At 40.9% G+C, this 24,566-nt stretch overlaps 1 protein-coding gene across 1 annotated transcript in view; it reads right to left on the bottom strand.

Moving 5' to 3' along the window:
• CFAP47 (cilia and flagella associated protein 47) overlaps nt 1-24,566 on the bottom strand; it is a 208,227-nt gene that overhangs the window by 32,515 nt on the left and 151,146 nt on the right. The window contains exons 57-59 of the mRNA XM_083362899.1: nt 23,450-23,530; nt 17,635-17,794; nt 13,577-13,674 (exon numbers count right to left, since the gene is read on the bottom strand). Of these exons, the coding sequence (XP_083219025.1) occupies nt 13,577-13,674; nt 17,635-17,794; nt 23,450-23,530 (339 nt within the window). The remainder of the gene's footprint in view (nt 1-13,576; nt 13,675-17,634; nt 17,795-23,449; nt 23,531-24,566) is intronic.

Here is a 24,566-nt window from a genome sequence, read left to right as displayed (position 1 = left end):
GAAACTTCACACTGGACTTCAAGCATCTTGCAGTGTGTGCCTCTCCATTCTTCCTCCAGACTCTGGGTCCTTGGTTTCCAAATGAGATGCAAAAGTTGCTCTCATCAGAAAAGAGGACTTTGGACCACTGAGCAACAGACCAGCTCTGTTTTTCTTTAGCCCAGGTAAGATGCTTCTGACGTTGTTTGTTGTTCAGGAGCGGCTTGACAAGAGAAATACGATATTTGAAGCCCATGTCCAGGATCCGTCTGTGTGTGGTGGCTCTTGATGCACTGACTCCAGCCTCAGTCCACTCCTTGTGAAAGTCCCCAACACTTTTGAATGGCCTTTTCCTGACAATCTCCTCCAGGCTGCGGTCATCCCTGCTGCTTGTGCACCTTTTTCTTCCACACTTTTCCCTTCCACATAACTTTCTATTAATGTGCTTTGATACAGCACTTTGGGAACATCCAACTTCTTTTGCAATTACCTTTTGAGGCTTTCCCTCCTTATGGAAGGTGTCAATGATGGTTTTCTGCACAACTGTCAGGTCAGCAGTCTTCCCCATGATTGGGATTCCCACTGAACCAGACTGAGAGACCATTTAAAGGCTCAGGAACCCTTTGCAGGTGTTATGGCTTAATTAGCTGACGAGAGTGGGACACTTTGAGCCTAGAATATTGCACCTTGTCACAATATTCTAATTTTCTGAGATTGTGGATTTGGGGTTTTCATGAGCTGTACGCCATAATCATCACAATTACCGTATATACTTGAGTATAAGCCGACTCGAGTATAAGCCGAGACCCCAAATTTCACCCCCAAAAACTGGAAAAAGTTGTTGACTCGAGTATAAGCCGATCCGCCGTTCTGCAAGCCTCTGCCGCCAGCAGAGGCTCGATCCGCCATTTTGCAAGCCTGCATACACAGGAATACCCTGTGTGGCCTTGGCTCTCCGGGAAGCCCTGGCTGTCCGCTTCCTCGCTCCACGCTGCTATTCGGGGCCCGTGCGTTCCCCGGGCAAATCGCGGTGCCCAGCAGGCGAGGAAACACGCCTGCTCCAGTCGCCCCCCCTTCCCTCAGGAGACGCGAAGCAAGTGACCGCCCAGAGCTTACCGAGGACTTGCTTCGGTGCTTCCAGGATCGCGCGCACCTCTCCCAAGCCGCCGCCCGGAGACCTGCCGAAGTTTGGGGAGGTTTGGGGAGGTGCGCGCGCACCTCCCCAAACCTCCCCAAACGTCGGCAGGTCTCCGTTCCTCTGCGCCCTGCCTGCCTGCTTCTTTCCACAGCGGAAAGAAGCAGGCAGGCAGGGGGCGGAGGAACGGAGACCCGGCGACGTTTGGGGAGGTTTGGGCGCCTCTCCAAATATCCCCAAACGTCGCCGGGTCTCCGTTCCTCTGTGCCCTGCCTGCCTGCTTCTTTCCACAGCGGAAAGAAGCAGGCAGGCAGGGGGCGGAGGAACGGAGACCCGGCGACGTTTGGGGAGGTTTGGGCGCCTCTCCAAATATCCCCAAACGTCGCCGGGTCTCCGTTCCTCTGTGCCCTGCCTGCCTGCTTCTTTCCACAGCGGAAAGAAGCAGGCAGGCAGGGGGCGGAGGAACGGAGACCCGGCGACGTTTGGGGAGGTTTGGGCGCCTCTCCAAATATCCCCAAACGTCGCCGGGTCTCCGTTCCTCTGTGCCCTGCCTGCCTGCTTCTTTCCACAGCGGAAAGAAGCAGGCAGGCAGGGGGCGGAGGAACGGAGACCCGGCGACGTTTGGGGAGGTTTGGGCGCCTCTCCAAATATCCCCAAACGTCGCCGGGTCTCCGTTCCTCTGTGCCCTGCCTGCCTGCTTCTTTCCACAGCGGAAAGAAGCAGGCAGGCAGGGGGCGGAGGAACGGAGACCCGGCGACGTTTGGGGAGGTTTGGGCGCCTCTCCAAATATCCCCAAACGTCGCCGGGTCTCCGTTCCTCTGTGCCCTGCCTGCCTGCTTCTTTCCACAGCGGAAAGAAGCAGGCAGGCAGGGGGCGGAGGAACGGAGACCCGGCGACGTTTGGGGAGGTTTGGGCGCCTCTCCAAATATCCCCAAACGTCGCCGGGTCTCCGTTCCTCTGTGCCCTGCCTGCCTGCTTCTTTCCACAGCGGAAAGAAGCAGGCAGGCAGGGGGCGGAGGAACGGAGACCCGGCAACGTTTGGGGAGGTTTGGGCGCCTCTCCAAATATCCCCAAACGTCGCCGGGTCTCCGTTCCTCCGCCCCCTGCCTGCCTGCTTCTTTCCGCTGTGGAAAGAAGCAGGCAGGCAGGGCACAGAGGAACGGAGACCCGGCGACGTTTGGGGATATTTGGGGAGGCGCCCAAACCTCCCCAAACGTCGCCGGGTCTCCGTTCCTCCGCCCCCTGCCTGCCTGCTTCTTTCCGCTGTGGAAAGAAGCAGGCAGGCAGGGCACAGGGGAACGGAGACCCGGCGACGTTTGGGGATATTTGGAGAGGCGCCCAAACCTCCCCAAACGTCGCCGGGTCTCCGTTCCTCCGCCCCCTTCCTGCCTGCTTCTTTCCGCTGTGGAAAGAAGCAGGCAGGCAGGGCACAGAGGAACGGAGACCCGGCGACGTTTGGGGATATTTGGAGAGGCGCCCAAACCTCCCCAAACGTCGCCGGGTCTCCGTTCCTCCGCCCCCTGCCTGCCTGCTTCTTTCCGCTGTGGAAAGAAGCAGGCAGGCAGGGCGCAGAGGAACGGAGACCCGGCGACGTTTGGGGATATTTGGGGAGGCGCCCAAACCTCCCCAAACGTCGCCGGGTCTCCGTTCCTCCGAGCCCTGCCTGCCTGCTTCTTTCCGCTGTGGAAAGAAGCAGGCAGGCAGGGCACAGAGGAACGGAGACCCGGCGACGTTTGGGGATATTTGGGGAGGCGCCCAAACCTCCCCAAACGTCGCCGGGTCTCCGTTCCTCCGCCCCCTGCCTGCCTGCTTCTTTCCGCTGTGGAAAGAAGCAGGCAGGCAGGGCACAGGGGAACGGAGACCCGGCGACGTTTGGGGATATTTGGAGAGGCGCCCAAACCTCCCCAAACGTCGCCGGGTCTCCGTTCCTCCGCCCCCTTCCTGCCTGCTTCTTTCCGCTGTGGAAAGAAGCAGGCAGGCAGGGCACAGAGGAACGGAGACCCGGCGACGTTTGGGGATATTTGGAGAGGCGCCCAAACCTCCCCAAACGTCGCCGGGTCTCCGTTCCTCCGCCCCCTGCCTGCCTGCTTCTTTCCGCTGTGGAAAGAAGCAGGCAGGCAGGGCGCAGAGGAACGGAGACCCGGCGACGTTTGGGGATATTTGGGGAGGCGCCCAAACCTCCCCAAACGTCGCCGGGTCTCCGTTCCTCCGAGCCCTGCCTGCCTGCTTCTTTCCGCTGTGGAAAGAAGCAGGCAGGCAGGGCACAGAGGAACGGAGACCCGGCGACGTTTGGGGATATTTGGGGAGGCGCCCAAACCTCCCCAAACGTCGCCGGGTCTCCGTTCCTCCGCCCCCTGCCTGCCTGCTTCTTTCCGCTGTGGAAAGAAGCAGGCAGGCAGGGCACAGGGGAACGGAGACCCGGCGACGTTTGGGGATATTTGGAGAGGCGCCCAAACCTCCCCAAACGTCGCCGGGTCTCCGTTCCTCCGCCCCCTTCCTGCCTGCTTCTTTCCGCTGTGGAAAGAAGCAGGCAGGCAGGGCACAGAGGAACGGAGACCCGGCGACGTTTGGGGATATTTGGAGAGGCGCCCAAACCTCCCCAAACGTCGCCGGGTCTCCGTTCCTCCGCCCCCTGCCTGCCTGCTTCTTTCCGCTGTGGAAAGAAGCAGGCAGGCAGGGCGCAGAGGAACGGAGACCCGGCGACGTTTGGGGATATTTGGGGAGGCGCCCAAACCTCCCCAAACGTCGCCGGGTCTCCGTTCCTCCGAGCCCTGCCTGCCTGCTTCTTTCCGCTGTGGAAAGAAGCAGGCAGGCAGGGCGCAGAGGAACGGAGACCCGGCGACGTTTGGGGAGGCGCCCAAACCTCCCCAAACGTCGCCGGGTCTCCGTTCCTCCGAGCCCTGCCTGCCTGCTTCTTTCCGCTGTGGAAAGAAGCAGGCAGGCAGGGCGCAGAGGAACGGAGACCCGGCTTCGTTTGGGGAGGTTTGGGGAGGTGCGCGCGCACCTCCCCAAACCTCCCCAAACTTCGGCAGGTCTCCGGACGGCGGTGGCTTGGGAGAGGTGAGCGCGATCCCGGAAGCTCCAAAGCCTCGGCCGCGCACAAGTCCTCGGTAAGTTTTTTTGTTGACTGGAGTATAAGCCGAAGTGGAATTTTTCAGCCCAAAAAGTGGGCTGAAAAATTCGGCTTATACTCAAGTATATACGGTATGACAAATCACGGCTTGAACTATCTTTCTTTGCATGTAATGAGTCTATCTCATATATTAGTTTCCCCTTTTAAGTTGCATTAATGAAATAAATGAACTTTTGCACGATATTCTAATTTTTTGAGTTTCACCTGTATATTGGGTGAATATCTCAGATTATGTTATGTTCCCCTCAGTCTGATACTGCAATTAGAAGGCTTATAGATAGAGATTCAAAAACATTAGCTCTTGAAAAGATGGCTTTAGTAGAGATACTGGAAAAGCTGGTAGTATGAAGAAAATCACCTTTGTGAAAATTCAATACAGCTCTAAGATGTAATCTTACGTCTCTTTCTCCTGTCTATATACTGATGGGACGGTGAGCTGCCCTGACTGAGACTAACTTACTATCTGGTTCCAAGTGGAGGATTTTTATTTATTCATTTACTTTTCATATGCCTTTTGGTGAAAACATCTGCAAAAAAATTGTTGTTCTGTGTATTGGAGATACGATGTGTGCTAAGGTACAAGGACTAGAGACATTGGAATAAAGCAGGTATGATGTTGGAGAGAGGATCCCTGTAGGAAGAACCTGTGAGGACCCAGGAGGAACAAGCAGAATGAGACAGGGAGTTCAGAGAAGCAATTGAGGGGATGAAAACTTGAATTGAGAAAAAATGGACCAAAATTCAGTGAAGGAAGATGTGACAAGAGGCTCAAAAAAGAGTTATTCTTCTTTCCCTCCTCCTCTCGCAATAGTAAAATTAACACTTATTTGAATAATGAAATGAGACAGTGAATAGACTGTAATTTGTTTTGTATATAAATGTATGTTAATATAGTAGTCTGTGCAAATAATGTCAGTGTACACTAGAAATAAACCCAAATTATTTTCTTAGCACTTTAAAAATAAACAATACTTGTTTTTAGAATTATACTGTTTCTTTCTCTGTATGTGTACTTATGTAGAAAGTTCTTGCTCCTTCCCCACACCAACAATGATATAGTTGACTGAGACCCATCTGTTTCTGACTAAGAATAGTAATTAATGCCTCTATATTGTTACTGCAGTGGACTAGCTTGGTCAGGCCCTTGGCTTCTGATCTTGCCCTCTGGAATATCACTCCACCAGAAATTGAGACTGTGTTTAATTCCCAAGTCTGAAGTCCTGGGTATGTGACTGAGTCTGTGTCCTAGTTACACTGATTGTGTTGGTTGGTTTTTGTTTTGGCCACTGTATATGTTATTTATTGTTTTGTTATGATACTTGTATCTTGTTTTTACTCAGTCTGGTGAGAGTCATGCATTTCAGATAAAGTGACTGATTGGTCAAATAAAGAAACAAGCAAGCAAAGAAATAAATCTAGCACTCACATCCTCTCGCTATTCCCATTTTCATCTACATTAATGCAGGCCACAAAGTGACCACTGGCATGTGTGATTACAAGGAATGGTTCAATAAACTTGACATCCAGCTTTCTAGAGAAGGTTGTAAGGAGGAAGATGCATTCAAGTTTACAGTTTTCAACAATAATGAAAACTGTAAACTTGAATGCATTTGGTTCAATATAAAAGGGGGGGAAATGACATTGCCATAGGTGTATACTATAGGCCACCCAACCAAAAAGAGGAAATAGATGAACTTTTTGCTAGTCAGCTAACTAAGGTATGTAGGAAGCACATCACAGTTAGTAATGGGGGACTTTAACAACCCTGACATCAACTGGGAGACAAACTCCGCAACAAGTGGAAGATCAAACAGATTCCTGAAAAACCTAGCAGACAACTTTGTTACCCAAAAAGTAGAGAAGGGAACTAGGGGATCAGACATTTTGGATTAATTCTCACTAACAGAGATGAAATGATAGAAGGTGTTGAAGCCACAGGAACCTTGGGAGAAAGTGATCATGCAATATTGGAATTCAACATTATGGAAGCACAAGCAATAGAACATAGTCAAACTAGAGTCCTGGACTTTAAGAGAGCTAATTTCAATAAATGTAGAGAGAGCTTGGGAAGGATTCCATGGATGAGAATCCTCAAGAGAAAAACAACTCAAGAAGCTTGGGAAATTTTGAAAAGTGAGATAATAAAAGCCCAGTCTAGCACAATACCATTGAAGAGGAAAAATAACAGCTCTCAAAAGAAACCAGCATGGCTGCATAAAGAACTCTCTGATAAATTGAAAGATAAAAAGGACAAGTATAGAAAGTGGAAATAGGGGCACATAACTAAGTCAGAATATCAGCAAATAGCCCGATCCTGCAAAGATGAAGTGAGGAAAGCTAAGGCTCAAAATGAACTAAGGCTTGCGACCGAAGTAACAATAACAAAAAAAGCTTATTTCAACATGTAAAAAAGAAGAAAAAAGTGAAGGAAATGATTGGTCCATTAGTGGGTGAAAGTGGCAAAAGGTGACAAGCAACAGGGAGAAAGCAGAACTATTTAACTCATTTTTTGCATCTGTCTTTACACAAAGGGAAAAAACAGACCAACCTATCAAAAATAGTGCCATAAAAAACAGAATAGAAACACAAGTTAAGATAGGCAAGAAAATGGTAAGTGAGTACCTGTCCAGTCTAGACGAGTTTAAATCACCAGGACCAGATGGATTACACCCAAAGTTTCTCAAGGAAATGGCAGACGTGATCTCAGAACCACTGAACTATATTTTTCAAAGATCCTGTAGCACTGGGGAACTACCAGAGGATTAGAAAAGAGCTGATGTAGTTCCCATCTTCAAAAAAGGAAAAAAATGGATCCAGAAAATTACAGACCTATCAGCCTGACCTCAATACCTGGGAAGATTCTGGGAAAGATAATCAAATAACAAATCAGCGAGCACCTAAAGGCAAACAAAGTCATTACTAAAAGCCAACATGGGTTTGTCAAAAACAGATCATGCCAGACAAATCTTATTGCATTCTTTGACCAAGTGATAAAATTAGTGGATCAGAGGAATACTGTGGATATAGTTTACTTGGACTTCAATAGGGCATTTGATAAAGTGGATCACAACCTTCTACTTGACAAGATAGAAAAATGTGGGTTAGACAGAATCACCACCAGATGGATTCGTAGCTGGCTGACCGGCCGTACTCAGTGTGTGGTCCTCAATGGAACAGCATCTACATGAAGGGAAGTATGTAGTGGGGTGCCCCAGTGCTCTGTTCTGGGCCCAGTGCTCTTCAACATCTTCATCAACGATTTGGATGAGGGGATAGATGGGGAACTCATCAAATGTGCAGACGACACCAAGCTGGCAGGAATAGCCAATACTCCAGAAGACAGGCTTAAGATACAGGAGGATCTGGACAGACCTGAACACTGGGCGCTATCTAACAAAATAAAATTCAATGGTGAAAAAAATAAGGTTCTACAAGAAAAACCAAATGTACAGCTATAGTATAGGGGGTACCTTGCTCAATAGTAATAACTGTGAGAGGGATCTTGGAGTCCTAGTGGACTCCTTAAATCACTTAAATATGAGCCAGCAGTGTGCTGCAGCTGCCAAAAAAGCCAATACAGTGCTAGGCTGCATTAACAGAGGAATAGAATCAAGATCATGTGAAGTATTAATACCCCTTTACAATGCCTTGGTAAGGCCACACTTGGAATACTGCATCCAGTTTTGGTCACCACAATGTAAAAAAGATGTTGAGACTCTAGAAAGAGTACAGAGAAGAGCAACAAAGATGATTAGGGGACTTGAGACTAAAATAGATAAGGAATGGCTGCTGGGATTGGGTATGTCTCATTTAATGAAGAGAAGGACGAGGGGGGACATGATAGCAGTGTTCCAATATCTCAGGGGCTGTCACAAAGAGGAGGGACTCAAGCCATTCTCCAAAGCGCCCAAAGGCAGGACAAGAAGCAGTGGATGGAAACTAATCAAGGAGAAAAGCAACCTAGAACTAAGGAGAAACTTCCTGAAAGTTAGAACAATTAACCAGTGGAACAACCTGCCTCCAGAAGCTGTGAATGCTCCAATACTGGAAGCTTTTATGAAGAGACTGGACAGCCATTTGTCCGAAATGGTATAGGATTTCCTGCCTGAGCAGGGGGTTGGACTAGATGACCTCCAAGGTCCCTTCCAACTTGATGATGATGATGATGATGATGATGATGATGATGATGACAGTAGAATGCCACTAGAATGGTGAAGGGAACTTCCTAGCAATGTCAGCCAGCAATATATTTGTGGGAAGATTTGGCAAGATTCAGTTGCTTGGGATTCCTAGAGAAAGCAGGAGCCTCCAGAATGGGGGGAGGATGTAGAAGTGTTAGGAAGTGATAGCTTAGCTAGGCATGAAATAGTGACAGTCAAGCAGAAGAATGAAATCATTATTATAGACAAACTTAACTACAGTATAAGCAAATGATCAGGATGGTTGTCATGCTGGTACAGGTAGTCCTCATGTTATGAAAACAATTAGGACCAGAAATTCCATTACTAAGTGATGTAATTGTAAAACACAACATCACATGAGCACGTTGCTTAGAGATGGCAATTCCAATTGCCATTATTAAGCAAGGACCATGTGAGTCTTTAAAAAAAATTAAAAAATTTTAAAAAAACTTTTTATAGAGTTGGGGAGGCGGGTAAGGGGGTGGGAATTAGGGTTAGGGTGCAGGGAGGGTTGGGGGTAAGGGTTGGGGTTTCCCCCAATAACATTCAATATATGGCAAACAGCATATTGTCTGGGTAAATCTATATAAATAGAAATGGTAAAAGTAACAATTGATAACACTAATAAGTATAGTAAATTATCATAAACAATACTAAGTTTTCAATGTATAGCATTAAATTCAAAATTACATATCACATTCCTTTCTCTCACATTCCTAACTCGCTTATTTAGCCATTGATAAAATTTATTCCAAGTTCTATAATAAACTGAATGCTCCTTTTCTTTAATCTCTAAAGTTAATCTATCCATTTCTGCACAATTCAATATTTTCTTAATTAATACTTCTTCAGTCAGTAACTTTTCATTTTTCCAGTATTGGGCATACATAATTCTCACTGTTGTTAATACATGTAACATTAGGTATCCACTCTCCTTGTCATAGTTGGGACCTATCATTCCTAACAGAAACAATTCTGGTTTAAATTCTATTTGTTTTTTAATCATCTTCTCCAACCATAAGTGTATCTTAAGCCAGAACCTTTTAGCTTTAGGACATGACCACCACATATGATAATGACCATGTGAGTCTTTAAGGATGAAACTCACATGATCATGTCTTCTGACTTCTTGCTGGTTTCTCCATTGACTGCATGTGGAAAATCAGCAGGGAACATTGGAAATTGCTATTATGTGACTGCAGCTCACTGCAATGTCATAATCATGGGCTGTATACCAAGTGACTATGGAATGTTGCAATGGCCAGACTCCAAGTATCATTTGTTTAGTACTGTGATAATTTTGAACAGTCACTGAATGAATAGACTATCTGTGGTTAAACCAGCAATGAGAGCATTGTTTCAATGTGGCATTCATCTACGTTTTAATATCAGATTGCAATTAATGGTGAGAGGAAAAATGATATTTAACATTTAAAAGTCTTTTTAAAAAATAGAAATGGGCTATGAATTGCCAACCTCTATTAAAGTTCAGATGATTAGGGATGCCTTAATGTCAAGGCATAACCAGATGGACTATCTCAGAAATGGAGGAAAGGCTAAAAATATTATTCTCCCAATATGTCAAATATATCTTCTATTTAATATATCAGTTCAGCTTCTATGTGCAAAATTGCTTAGCCAGAAAAGTTTTTCTTCTGCTGCAGTGGTTTCGCAAATTGAACCTGGGAGAGTAAAATGTTTAGGTCACCAGACAGAGTTAAGAAAGGGCCATAAGGAACAAAAGGGGTTAGATTTGCATGACAGAAAATCAGCCTGTTCATTTCCATATTCCTGTGGTTACTTCCAATTAATTTTGGGGTGGTTTTTATTTCTGAGCCTTCTGAGATTGGGACGCTCATATGCTGAAGAGCCAGTTCTTTAAGATTTGCGTCTATATTCAAATGAGTATTAATGTTTCCACTGAATTCATTAGTTAAATGAGCTTATCCTATATTTCATCATATACAGTCATGGCCGAAATTGTTGGCACCCCAGAAATTTTTCCAGAAAATCAAGTATTTCTCACAGAAAAGTATTGCAGGAACACATGTTTTGCTATACACAGGTTTATTCCCTTTGTGTGTATTGGAACACAACAAAAAAGGGAGGAAAAAAAGCATATTGGATATAATGTCAAACAAAACTCCAAAAATGGGCCGGACAAAATTATTGGTACCCTTAACTTAATATTTGGTTGCACACCCTTTGGAAAAAAATAACTGAAATCAGTCGCTTCCTATAACCATCAATAAACTTCTTATACCTCTCACCCGGAATTTTGGACCACTCTTCCTTTGCAAACTGCTCCAGGTCTCTCTTATTGGAAGGGCGCCTTTTCCCAACAGCAATTTTAAGATCTCTCCACAGGTGTTCAATGGGATTCAGATCTGGACTCATTGCTGGCCACTTCAGAACTCTCCAGCGCTTTCTTGCCATCCATTTCTGGGTGCTTTTTGACGTATGTTTGGGGTCATTGGCCTGCTGGAAGACCCAAGATCTCGGACGCAAACCCAGCTTTCTGACACTGGGCTCTACAGTGCGACCCAAAATCCTTTGGTAATCCTCAGATTTCATGATGCCTTGCACACATTCAAGGCACCCAGTGCCAGAGGCAGCAAAACAACCCCAAAACATCATTGAACTTCCACCATATTTCACTGTAGGTACTGTGTTCTTTTCTTTGTAGGCCTCATTTCGTTTTCGGTAAACAGTAGAATGATGTGCTTTACCAGAAAGCTGTATCTTGGTCTCATCTGTCCACAAGACGTTTTCCCAGAAGGATTTTGGCTTACTCAAGTACATTTTGGCAAATTGTAATCTTGCTTTTTTATGTTTCTGTGTCAGCAGTGGGGTCCTCCTGGGTCTCCTACCATAGCTCCCTGAACCTGCAGGACAGCTTGCATTCCTTTGGAACTTGTTTGGGGCTGCTTATCCACCATCCGGACTATCCTGCGTTGCAACCTTTCATCATTTTTTCTCTTCAGTCCATGACCAGAGAGATTAGCTACAGTGCCATGGGTTGCAAACTTCTTGATAAAGTTGCGCACTGTGGACAAAGGCAAATCTAGATCTCTGGAGATGGACTTGTAACCTTGAGATTGTTGATATTTGTCCACAATTTTGGTTCTCAAGTCCTCAGACAGTTCTCTTCTCCTCTTTCTGTTGTCCATGCTTAGTGTGGCACACACAGACACACAATGCAAAGACTAAGTGAACTTCTCTCCTTTTTATCTGCTTTCAGGTGTGATCTTTATATTGCCCATACCTGTTACTTGCCCCAGGTGAGTTTAAAGGAGCATCACATGCTTGCAACAATCTTGTTTATCCACAATTTTGAAAGGGTGCCAATAATTTTGTCCGGCCCATTTTTGGAGTTTTGTTTGACATTATGTCCAATTTGCTTTTTTTCCTCCCTTTTTTTGTTGTGTTCCAATACACAAAAAGGGAATAAACCTGTGTATAGCAAAACATTGAAAAATTTCTGGGGTGCCAACAATTTCGGCCATGACTGTATGTTCTCTTTAAATTGGTCAACTATGAATAACCACATCCTGATCCAACAATTGAAAGTTAGTCACATACTGTATATTCAACTTGTAAATGTCACATCTTATTACCCATTTGGCAGAGATATCAAAGACAGCTTTTAGCCTTGCTATGAAGTTAGCCTGCATATCTAGATGGTTCTTGTAATGTATTGGGATTTTACTTGAACTGTTTTCATGTGTCTTTTGAATGCTGTTTAAGGTTGCTCAATTGAGGTCTCTGTGTAACCGTCACTGACTAGCCAGACTTGCTGTCTCCAAGAAGATCATTGGATGATTTGGGGCAGGAGTGGGTTCCTTTAAACCTATTGGCCGCCACCTAGTGGCCAACCATATATGTAGCTGCGCAGAAGCCTCTGATTCAGTTCTGTTCCTGTTTGCCTCAATAAAGAAATTTTCCTGTTTGAAACCTCGTCTTGCTTCCTGCCTCCAAAGAACTTGCTACACAACAGTTCTGTTGCTTTTGATCAAAACACTATCATAAATCTTATATGAGACCTATCAATAGAACTTTAATGTGAAATTTCACCTTTTGCTTCTGCCATTGCATGATCTAATTATCATGGGCTGCCAAAATTTTGAATACTTCCCTTTTGCCTTACAAATTTCTGTAACAGCTGTATTCAATAGCAAAAAAAAGTTTTAGCTGCCCAATTAGCATAAAGTCAATCATAAAATTGTCATACAAATTGATTTTTTTAAAAAGTGAGCTCCCCCTCCAATTTAAATCTTAAAATTAAAATGGGAGGTAATACCAATAGTCTTAATAAACAATTAATGACTGCTCTACAGCATATCAAACAATACCTTCAATATTCTTGGTTCAGCTTTTTCATACTAAGATACAATTCAGTTGATACTCTAAGGTTATAAGATTGCAGCCATGATCCAAGATACTGTTGGCTATGCTTCAAGTCTCTGATTACATTAAAGCTAATACATTAAAATCTCCAATCACTGTTATGCATGGGAGATTCTGAATGCATAATTGTGGCTTGGCAAATCATAAATTCTCAGATTTGCATATTATGCCTAAATTATTCTTCAGATGGTATTTAAATTCAAAATAGAGAATAAATAACATCCTCTGTCTACTTGCTAGCTTCTATGAGCCTCTATCCTTGCATACAGTTATTTCACCTATTTTAAATGGGAGAAAGAGAAGTAGTTTCTCTTCTCTAACCTGCTAATTTTTCTTTTTTTGAAACAGTAAATGCCAAACAGGGGAAAGTATGTTCTGCTATTCTCCTCCTTTCTCCATAAACTAGTGTAGAACAAACTGCTGAAAAAGTAGTAGATGTGATGATAGTTGGAGAGAATTCAATCTGTATAGAATTACTTTGTCAATCCTGAGCTATCTTCCAGTTTTCCAGGAAACAGCAGTTTGTCAAGCCCTATTGCATACCAAATGGGACATGCATTTCTTTACTATACCACAAGAAGAAGGCACTGATTGATTATAATAGCAATAGTAATTTACTTGGTCATTTGAATGTTTGTGCTAAATTTACTTTATCTGCTATTCCATTTATTTTAGCTTGGATCATAGCTGGAAAATGTTCATTTTACTCTACCCAATTTTAATGTAATTGCTCATAGATACCTGGAGCTAATTCACTGGGTGGAGCTTCTGAAATTCCATAAATTGGGTAGATCCAACGGAGTCCTTTAAGTTCTTCATCCTCTATTATTACAGATTGGCTGAGAAATATAAGCAACTTGAATATTAACATTATCACTTTAAAAAAAAACTAGTACAATCATTCCCCTTCATGGATTACTGCCTTGTCGTGGCGAAGGGGCTTGCGTAATTCAATGAAGCTATGAGCTATGCCGTGCAGGGCCACCCAAGACGGACAGGTCATAGCAGAGAGTTCTGACAAAACGTGATCCACTGGAGAAGGAAATGGCAAACCACTCCAGTATCTTTGCCATGAAAACCCTATGGACAGTACCAAAAGGCAAAACGATATGACGCTGGAAGATGAGCCCCTCAGGTCGGAAGGTGTCCAATATGCTACTGGGGAAGAGCAGAGGGCTAGTACTAGTAGCGCCAGAAAGAATGAAGCGACTGGGCCAAAGCCGAAAGGACGCTCAGCTGTGGATATGTCTGGTGGTGAAAGGAAAGTCCGATGCTGTAAAGATTTTTTCTCCATAGGAACCTGGAATGTAAGATCCATGAATCAAGGAAAACTGGACGTGGTCAAACAAGAGATGACAAGACTGAACATTGACATCTTAGGTATCAGCGAACTAAAATGGACAGGAATGGGTGAATTTAATTCAGATGACCATCAGGTATACTACTGTGGGCAAGAATCCTTCAGAAGAAATGGAGTAGCCTTCATAGTCAATAAAAGAGTAGGAAAAGCAATACTGGGATACAATCCTCAAAATGACAGAATGATCTCAGTTCGAATCCAAGGCAAACCATTCAATATCACAGTAGTCCAGGTCTATGCCCCAACCACCAGTGCTGAAGAGGATGAAATTGACCAGTTCTATGAAGCACTACAGCACCTTATAGAACTAACACCAAAAAATGATGTTCTTATCATCATGGGGGATTGGAATGCTAAAGTAGGAAGCCAAAAGATAACTGGAATAACAGGCAAGTTTGGCCTTGGAGTGCAAAATGAAGCAGGGCACAGGCTGATAGAATTCTGTCAAGAGAATACAATGGTCATAGCAAACACTCTTTTCCAACAACCCAAGAGACGGCTCTACACATGGACATCACCAGATGGTCAACACAGAAATCAGATTGACTATATGCTCTGCAGCCAAAGATGGAGAAGCTCTATACAGTCAGTAAAAACAAGACCAGGAGCTGACTGTGGCTCAGACCATGAGCTTCTCCTTGCAAAGTTTAGGCTTAAACTGAAGAAAGTAGGGAAAAGCACTAGGCCACTCAGGTATGAATTAAATCATATCCCTGTTGAATATACAGTAGAGGTGACAAATAGATTTAAGGAATTAGATCTGATAGACAGAGTGCCTGAAGAACTATGGACAGAGGTTCGCGACATTGTACAACAGGTAGCAACCAAAACCATCCCAAAGAAAAAGAAATGCAAGAAAGCAAAATGGCTGTCTGAGGAAGCTTTGCAAATAGCTGAGGAAAGGAGGGAAGCGAAAGGCAAGGGAGAAAAAGAAAGATACACCCAATTGAATGCAGAATTCCAGAGAATAGCTAGAAGAGATAAGAATGCCTTCTTCAATGAACAGTGCAAAGAAATAGAAGAAAATAATAGAATAGGGAGGACCAGAGATCTTTTCAAGAAAATTGGAGAAATGAAGGGAACGTTTAATGCAAAAATGGGCATGATAAAGGACCAAAATGGCAGGGACCTAACAGAGGCAGAAGAGATTAAGAAGAGGTGGCAAAATTACACAGAAGAACTATACAAGAATGAGCTTAACGTCCCTGATAATCACAATGAGGTGGTCACTGACCTCGAGCCAGACATCCTAGAATGTGAAGTGAAGTGGGCCTTAGAAAAGCTGAGCAACAACAAAGCTAGTGGAAGTGACAGTATTCCAGCTGAGCTATTCAAAATCTTAAAAGACAATGCAGTAAAAGTGCTACACTCAATTTGCCAGCAAATTTGGAAAACTCAACAATGGCCACAGGATTGGAAAAGATCAGTTTACATTCCAATTCCAAAGAAAGGCAGTGCCAAAGAATGTTCAAACTATCGCACCATTGCACTCATTTCTCATGCTAGTAAAGTCATGCTTAAAATCCTACAAGCTAGACTTCAGCAGTATGTGGATCGAGAACTACCAGAAGTGCAGGCAGGATTTCGAAGAGGCAGAGGAACTAGAGATCAAATTGCCAACATACGCTGGATCATGGAGAAAGCTAGGGAGTTCCAGAAAAACATCTACTTCTGCTTCATTGACTATGCTAAAGCCTTTGATTGTGTGGATCATAACAAACTGTGGCAAGTTCTTAAAGAGATGGGAGTACCAGACCATCTTATTTGTCTCTTGAGAAACCTATATGCGGGTCAAGAAGCAACAGTGAGAACTGGACACGGAACCACTGATTGGTTCAAAATTGGGAAAGGAGTCCGGCAAGGCTGTATACTGTCGCCCTGCCTATTTAACTTATATGCAGAGCACATCATGAGAAAGGCAGGGCTAGATGAATCAAAAGTTGGAATTAAGATTGCCGGAAGAAATATCAACAACCTAAGATATGCAGATGATACCACTCTAATGGCAGAAAGTGAAGAAGAACTAAAGAGCCTCTTGTTACAGGTGAAGAAGGAGAGTGCAAAACTTGGGTTGAAACTTAACATTAAGAAAACCAAGATCATGGCATCTGGCCCTGTCAATTCCTGGCAAATAGATGGGGAAGAAATGGAGGTAGTGACAGATTTTATTTTCCTGAGCTCCAAGATCACTGCAGATGGGGACTGTAGCCAAGAAATTAAAAGACGCTTGCTCCTCGGGAGGAAAGCCATGGCAAATCTAGACAGCACACTAAAAAGCAGAGACATCACCCTGTCAACAAAAGTGCGTATAGTCAAGGCTATGGTCTTCCCAGTTGCAACGTATGGCAGTGAAAGTTGGACCATAAGAAAGGCTGAGCGCCAAAGAATTGAGGCCTTTGAACTGTGGTGCTGGAGAAGACTCCTGCGAGTCCCTTGGACCGCAAGGCGATCAAACCGGTCAGTCCTAGAGGAGATCAATCCTGACTGCTCTTTAGAAGGCCAGATCCTGAAGCTAAAACTCAAGTACTTTGGCCACCTAATGAGAAGGAAGGACTCACTGGAGAAGAGCCTAATGCTGGGAAAGATCGAGGGCAAGAGAAGAAGGGGACGACAGAGAATGAGGTGGCTGGATGGAGTCACTGAAGCAGTAGGCGTGAGCTTAAATGGACTCCAGAAGATGGTAGAGGACAGGAAGGCCTGGAGGAATGTTGTCCATAGGGTCGCGATGGGTCGGACACGACTTCGCAGCTAACAACAACAACAACAGTACAATCATTACTTCATGACCTTATCTATCCACTTAAAACTTGTTTGAAATTTCTTGTATCAATAATATATCTGATACAAAATCTAGTTTAAAAATGTACTTCTTAGAAACTTATGCCATGTACTTGGGCTGATGCCATTTCATAATATATGCCATCCACCAAGCAATTAAAGTGGCTTTGGTACAAAAACTTAATGTAACATCAAAACAGAAAGGAAATAACAACACATACATTGATGATATACCTCATTATAGCCTCTTTTACAGCTACCAATATTACATTATTTATAACAGAGATACTGACTCCCTTAATTAATCATTAGATTTAATTTGTTTTGCTTTAACCAGCAAAGATGGCAATTTGGCTCATCTTATATAATCATCATTCCATTGAGTTTAGTGGCTGAAAAGTATCCAAAGCATAAATGTTGAATTTTCATGGATATGTTACAGATTATGAGTTGGCTAGACCAAAAGCACCCTCTTGGGTAGTTAACAAATCTTATGAAAGAGTTGTCCAAGAGTTGTAACCAAAGATGACTTTGTCACACTTATACAGTCTAATAATTTCAGGCAGTACAGAATTATCTAAAGTTTTATAGTATGAAATTCTTAAGAATTTCAAATTTAAATCAACATTTGTTATGGATATCTAATGTTTAAAATACTTACCTGTTTACTGCTTCCTTTAATTCAAATGTGTCATCATAAGTCCAGTTTTCTTCATGTATCTTCTTAACTTCAATAACAAGAAAAGTTTCATAGAGTTTCATAGAAAGAGGGGCAAATAATACAGGAATATCAAGCTTGCTTTTTTGAGGTAAAATTATTCCTAAAAAGCAGAAAATTAAATAGTATAAATAATTCGTTTGTCATTTTAAAAATATGCAGTATAAAAGGAAACACAATTATTTATAAAGAACTCCTTTTCTACTAAAAAAAATCCAGTCATATATAAACAACATTGAAACCATTATTTCTCAGAAACAGGTAACCAGTTTACAAGTGTTTGATATCCAAATAGTGGTGCTTATCTAATCTACACTTTTGCTTCTTTAATTTCACCCTTATCTAATACAACCATGAGATTATTCCTCTCTCTCTTAGGTTAATTTAGACAAAATATATCGGTATCTCTCTTTCTAACGGACAACCTTTAGCCTTCCAAAGGATTTACCACCCCGACTTGGTGAAATGATCCCTGGCTCCAGAACCTTGAGACCAATTCAGGAAGAAAAATAAGCTACCCCAAGGGTCACTCTTAAAGCTGACAGAGACAGGGAAGCTAAGAATATTCCACAAATAGCGATAAGGGGAGCAAGAACTTTTGTGAAAGCCAAATGACTCTTAAGAGAAATAACTTTATAAACAATCATTAAAAGGTACTGGTAAATCATCTGAATATTGTTGCCAACAGGACAAGGCTGTTAACATTTGTTTAAGTTTAGATGCTAAGTGATGAAAACTACACTTCAGAAAATACTCCTCTAATTATGGGAGCATAAATGTTGAATTTTCATGAATAGATATGTTACAGGTTATGAGTTGGCCAGACCAAAAGCACAAAATGCTGGTCCTTCATTCGGTCAGTGTGGGAAAAAGTTGTTTTTAAAGGAACTACAATACAGGAAAACATGTCTTGACACAGAAGGAAAAAGTTCATTAAATAGTGTGTTTTAGGAATAAGTAAATTTGGATGAACCAGAATGGGCAGGTTCAACTCATATTATATAAAACCCTCGGTATGGGAACAAAAAAAAAGACCTGAGTGCAACTATTATTAGTTTTTAAAAGTGTGCTAAATATATGTTTGATTAAAACTTAATAAATGACAAGGTCATATGTTTTAGAATTAATATCTAGTAGGTAGATAGGTAGGTGGGTAGTATACAAGGTAGAGCAATTACTTCCTCAACAATTTGCAAGAAATGCTAAATGCAACATCAAGAAAGAATGTAAAACTATTATAATGTGATCAGAGTGCAAAAATAGAAGAAATGGAGGAATCTGGAATAACAAATTGATTTGCATTGGATAAATACAATCATACATGAGACATATAATAGAGTTTTCTGAAAAAAAACATACATTAATACCCAATTTGACATGGAAAAGATGGACTCAGAATATAACAGCAAGCTATATTATAGTTCAATGAAATATGTAAAGAGTAAAAGATCTAAGTAACAAACAGAGCATGCTATCATGATAGTTTATTTTAAAATATAAGACAACCACCAAAAAAATTTAGACTTAAACTAAAATACTTAATAGTGATCACGGAAGAAATCTTGTCAAGACAAAAGCAGAAGACAGAAACTATACTGAAATCCTTTACAAGCAGGATTATAGAAAGACAAAAACATTAGCAGAGAAAATATGTTCATATTCTATTCCACTAGATCAGGGGTGTCAAACTGCCGGCCCGCAGGCCAGTTGCCTCATGCGGAGGCAATGCAGAAAAAGCTGCAATACGTCACGACATGTCATGTGATGCAGCGAGTTTGACACCCATGCACTAGATACTAGGATATGATAGGCAATAGTTTCAAATAGGATATATACAATAATGTGAAATAGAAAGTCTACAAACTCCTGTTAAAATGCCATATTTTTGCGACGTAAAAAAAAAGTCAGACTAAGGTAACTCACGTCAGAATTGTTTCCATATTTATTATAACATATAAGCTGTACAATTCAACTGAAAAACAAACTGGAATCTTTTAGGGGGAAAGTAACAATAAAAAACTTACAGTAACGTAATTGCATAAGTGTGAGCCCCCTAAAACTAATATTTTGTTGAAACATCATTTGATTTTATGATAGCATTCAGTCTTTTGGTGTAGGAGCCTACAGCATGGCACATTTTGCCTTGAGAATCTTTGCCCACTCTTCTTTGCAAAAGCAGGGTCAGATAGCAAGGGTACCTCCGGTGCCAAACCATCTTCAGGTCACCCTGCAGATTTTCAATTGGATCCAAGTCCAGACTCTGGCTGGTCCTGTCCAAAACTTTGATCTTTTTCTGGTGAAGCTATTTTTTTACCGATTTCAAGCTAAGCTTTGGGTCATTGTCATGTTGAAAGATAAAATTCCTCTTCAACCTCAGCATTTTAGCAGAAAGCTGCCCCAAAGCATAATGCTGCCACCATGCTTCACCATGAGCATGGTGTATATTTTTGGTAAGGTGAGGCGTTGTTTTTGCATCAAACATACTTTCCATAATTATGGCCAAAAAAGTTCAACCTTGGACTTATCAGACCATAACACATTCTCCCACATGCTTTTGTCAGACTTGATGTAGGTTTTTGCAAAATGTAGCTGGGCTTGGATATTTTTGTTCTTAAGAAAAGGATTCTGTCTTGCCATGCTACCCTACAGCCCAGACAAATGAAGAATATGGGAGATTATGTGGTAGTGATTGCCAGACATTCCTGCAGCTCCTTTAATGTTGCTGTAGGTCTCTTGGTAACTGTTTGGACTAGGTTTTTTTCAGTTTTTGGTTATGTCACTATTGTGCCATATTTTCTCCACTTGTTGATGACTGTCTTCACTTTGTTTGATGGAATATCCAATACTTTGGGAATTTTCTAAAATCAGAAAGGGTGATTAAATACTTAAACCTGAGATAAGAAGGTAATAACCTTTTGAAGAGGTGTGTTCATTATGAAAGTAAAAACAAAGTGAAAATCTAGTCTATTGTGATCTATTAAGAAGACAAAGGTAAAGCCAATCAATATTTACTCTACAATTGACAGTGAAGAAGTGAACAGGTAAAGAGATTTATTCTGATGAAAGATAAAGCTATTTATATGGCAAACAAGGTAAGAATAGTTACATACCTTCAACGAATGAGATTGCACATGGTTTTTACTGTGAATTATAAGACTCAATCAGGACTATTGTGGACAGTAAGAAGAATTGATCAATCAGTCTTGGCAATCTTTTGAGACATTGGTCAGCAAGGAAAAACTCACATTCTTTTGGTATGTGATCAGACTAATGATGACCTCAAAAAACCATGCTTGGCAAAGGTGAAGAAAGTAAAAGAGGGAAAAGAAATACCATTTGAGGTGGATGGATGAGATCAAAATTATTACTGGAATGTACTTGGAAGAGTTACTGAATCAATTGAGATAGGTGTATTAGCCCAAGTAGTAACCAGGGTGGTGTGGTGTATTACCATTGTGCTTCATTATGGTTCATCATGGTGCTTTAGACACCAAAGATGACATTAGGGACATTCTAACAGCAATAAGGTATTTAAGCAGCTTGCAAGATGACCACATGAAATGTTGGAAAACACTCCCTTTGGTTTTCATAGGGTTAAAATAAATAAATATAAACAATACATAACTTTTTCTGCATTGCCTGATTTCAAATAATTTTGGGTTGTTGTGCAAAAAAAACAACAACCTAGAACTATACAACTATCAAAAAATGTGGTAGCAAAATAAGGTAACCCAGAAAGCAAACAGGATAAAATCCAACTCTTATTCTGTTAGAGTACCAATTATACTCAAGTTCCAAAGAATATTAGCATTTTACACTCAATAGAATGTCCTTATTTACTGTATCCATTACATTTTCCATGATTGCAAGGAAATTTCCTGCAGTCTCCAAATGATTATATCCCACAGTTCTGACCTTTTCAGTGTATTCTTATTCCAAAGGTCATCACAAACCATGTGAAAATGAATGAATTTTAAATATTTTCAGCATAATAAAAACATTAAATTTCTTTCCATCTTTTGATCAATAAAAGATGTTATTTAATTGCACATACCTTTATGTACGTAATTTGTTATGGCAGCCTTTTCCAATCTACTGACCTCAAGTATGTTGGACTGCAACTCTTAAGATATTAAGCCCACCTGTATGAACTGTTTATGCATGACAAGACTTTATACTCCAATAAATCTGAAGTGGGGAGGGGGACAGAATGCCAAGTTAGGAGAAGCATTCTTATACCGTACAAGCTTATAAAGGGGATCACAATAGATGCCCTTTCCTTGATGTAGGCCAGTTCTTCTTTCTCAAATTTGACCTATTTCACATTTGAAGTTATGAGAAAAAATTAAAAAGATAAGTGCTATGAATATGATCTTCCCAACCTAAAGCAAAGGGAGGATATAAATCTAATATGCAAAATAAACAATGAATATTAAACACATATCATATTTTAATGTTTTTTTTGAGCACTGAGTCCTATGCTCCATTTATTGCAGTCATGAGAAATAGAAATAATACTTTAAAATGAATTAATAATTAAATGTAAATTGAAGTGGTGGAAGAATATTCCTTCTAAATTAACTCAGACAAGTTTAACAGCATGAGTTTTATCTTATCCAAATACTACTGTTCAGAATAGAAAATGGGGAAATCCAAATGGCAAGGGATGGGTTTGTATATGTGAAATGAATTATGTATCATTTCTACCTTAATAAGATTTAGAACATTCTAAAAAATATTTTCAAAAAGAACAATATTACAGTGGTGAAGCAGGGCAGATATATTCATTTTAATTGAATTAATCTTTTGCTACAGTGAACAATTTAAATAACTGCACTAGTCCAGAATGAGAGTTCTGATATTATTAGTTTTGGAAAAGATAAACAATATAATTAAAGTAATAAGACTTCCTAACATTATTATAATACATCTGATTTTCTCTGGGTTTCCTACAAGGGGAGGAAGTGATCGTGCAATATTGGAATTCAACATTCTGGAAGCACAAGCAATAGAACACAGACAAACTAGAGTCTTGGTCTTTAAAAGAGCTAATTTCAATAAACTTAGAGAGACCATGGGAAGAATTCCATGGATGAGAATCCTAAAGGGGAAAACAACAAATTTATGCTACTTAAATGACCCTAAAGGGTCATTTAAGTAGCATAAATTTTCATCCTCCTAAGGTTGCAGACAAGTATATCTCTATCTGTCTCTATGCAGATGATGCAGTGATTCTTAGAAGAGCTTTATACGTTGCAATTCAGCATTATAAGAAAAATCAATGATACTAAAACCATGATGTTTGCAAAGAGACCAAAAGGAGTTATTATGAGTCAGCTGTCAATTATTTAACATTAAAGCACAGTTCCTGTATGGAATACAACTAGGTCCTTTTATCCTTTTGCCCCTCTAGAGCTTGTTCAATATAAATTTCCTAAAATACTACTTTGGGTTACCCATTGTGTTTGTAATGCTTTTATATGACTGGAAATATATCTAATGAAAACAGAAGGTAGATAGTTATATATCTTTAAATACTAGCTTACACTCCACATTTTTCTTATAGATTTTATCACTTTGATACAAACAGATTGTTTTCAATCCAAGTGGAAGTGATCCCTCATATTAAAACTCCCCTTACATCAAACCATTTTTTCTACTGTAAAATGGTTATGCCTGCATACCACTATTAAGTGAATTTGAGCTACATAACCATATAGTTTCACAGTTACATAAAGGTATCTTATAAAAGTGCTACCTTGCGTTTCCTTGAGTGGAAGCCAGAAAACACTCTCTTTAGTGGAAGTTGCATGAAGATGATCTGTGATATGATCTCGATCTAATGAAAAAGAAAAAAAAATCTCTAGTCACATTCAAGGAGGAAAATTCACTAAAGATTGAAATGATCAAAGTAGTCCTTGGAACAGAAATTGAATTTGTTAAAAGGTCCTTTTGCATTTTAATTTATATATTACATGCCAAAAAAAAACCCTATGAATATTCATGGAGACGTATTAAAATGCTTTGAAATAATGTATAAATAATTTCTGCTCTTTCCTACCCTTTCCCAAAAATATCCATTTTGGAAACGGGTTGAGTTAGAGGTTTGCTATTTAAAATAATGTTTACATAGTTTAAAAGACATTATTATCTGCAATGAAAACACAATCAGACTAAGATTTACTTTTAGTAATTCTTTATTTTATAATTTTTATTTGCAATAAATTTTCTGAAGATTTATAGTGTTCTCCTGATTCAACAAGTTTCTGAATAGAGTTTGATGATAAAATGATTTTTAAATATCATATAATCGAATAATACAATAGAAAAGAATAAATGCTACTGCTATAATGTAGAAAACAATGAGACTGCTACTGTAGAGAGAAAAATAAGACTAGTTAAAAATAAAAAAGGAAAATAATGGATAATCTGATTATATATGCCTACATAGTTGAATATTCTTTCTTTCTATCTATCTACTGCATCTATCTATCTATCAGATGTACATGCTATTTCAACTGACTCTTGGTCAATCCAGTACAATAAATAGATTTAAGGATTAAATGACAATCAGGATAACAATCAGAAGTCACATGGGAGGGGGAATGGCCCTATTTATAACTGGTATGCAGACATCTATCGTAAGAATTTTTAATATACGCAATACCATGACTCTCTAAAGGGTTATTGAAAGTTATTGACATTTTATTATATTAATTAGCATCAAATGAATATCCTGCACCAGATTTATTAATATTTTAAAAAACAAACTAAGGTTTCTGATGCACAGACTGTCCATTCCAGCACTAGGAAATGAGAAAGAAATACATATTTCTTTACTAAAGCTATACAATTTGCAACACGAATAGTAAATG

The sequence above is a fragment of the Vipera ursinii genome, assembly GCF_947247035.1.
Source record: "Vipera ursinii genome assembly, chromosome: 4".
In the NCBI taxonomy this organism is placed as follows: Eukaryota; Metazoa; Chordata; class Lepidosauria; order Squamata; family Viperidae; genus Vipera; species Vipera ursinii.
This window is presented reverse-complemented; position numbering and strand designations above follow the sequence as displayed.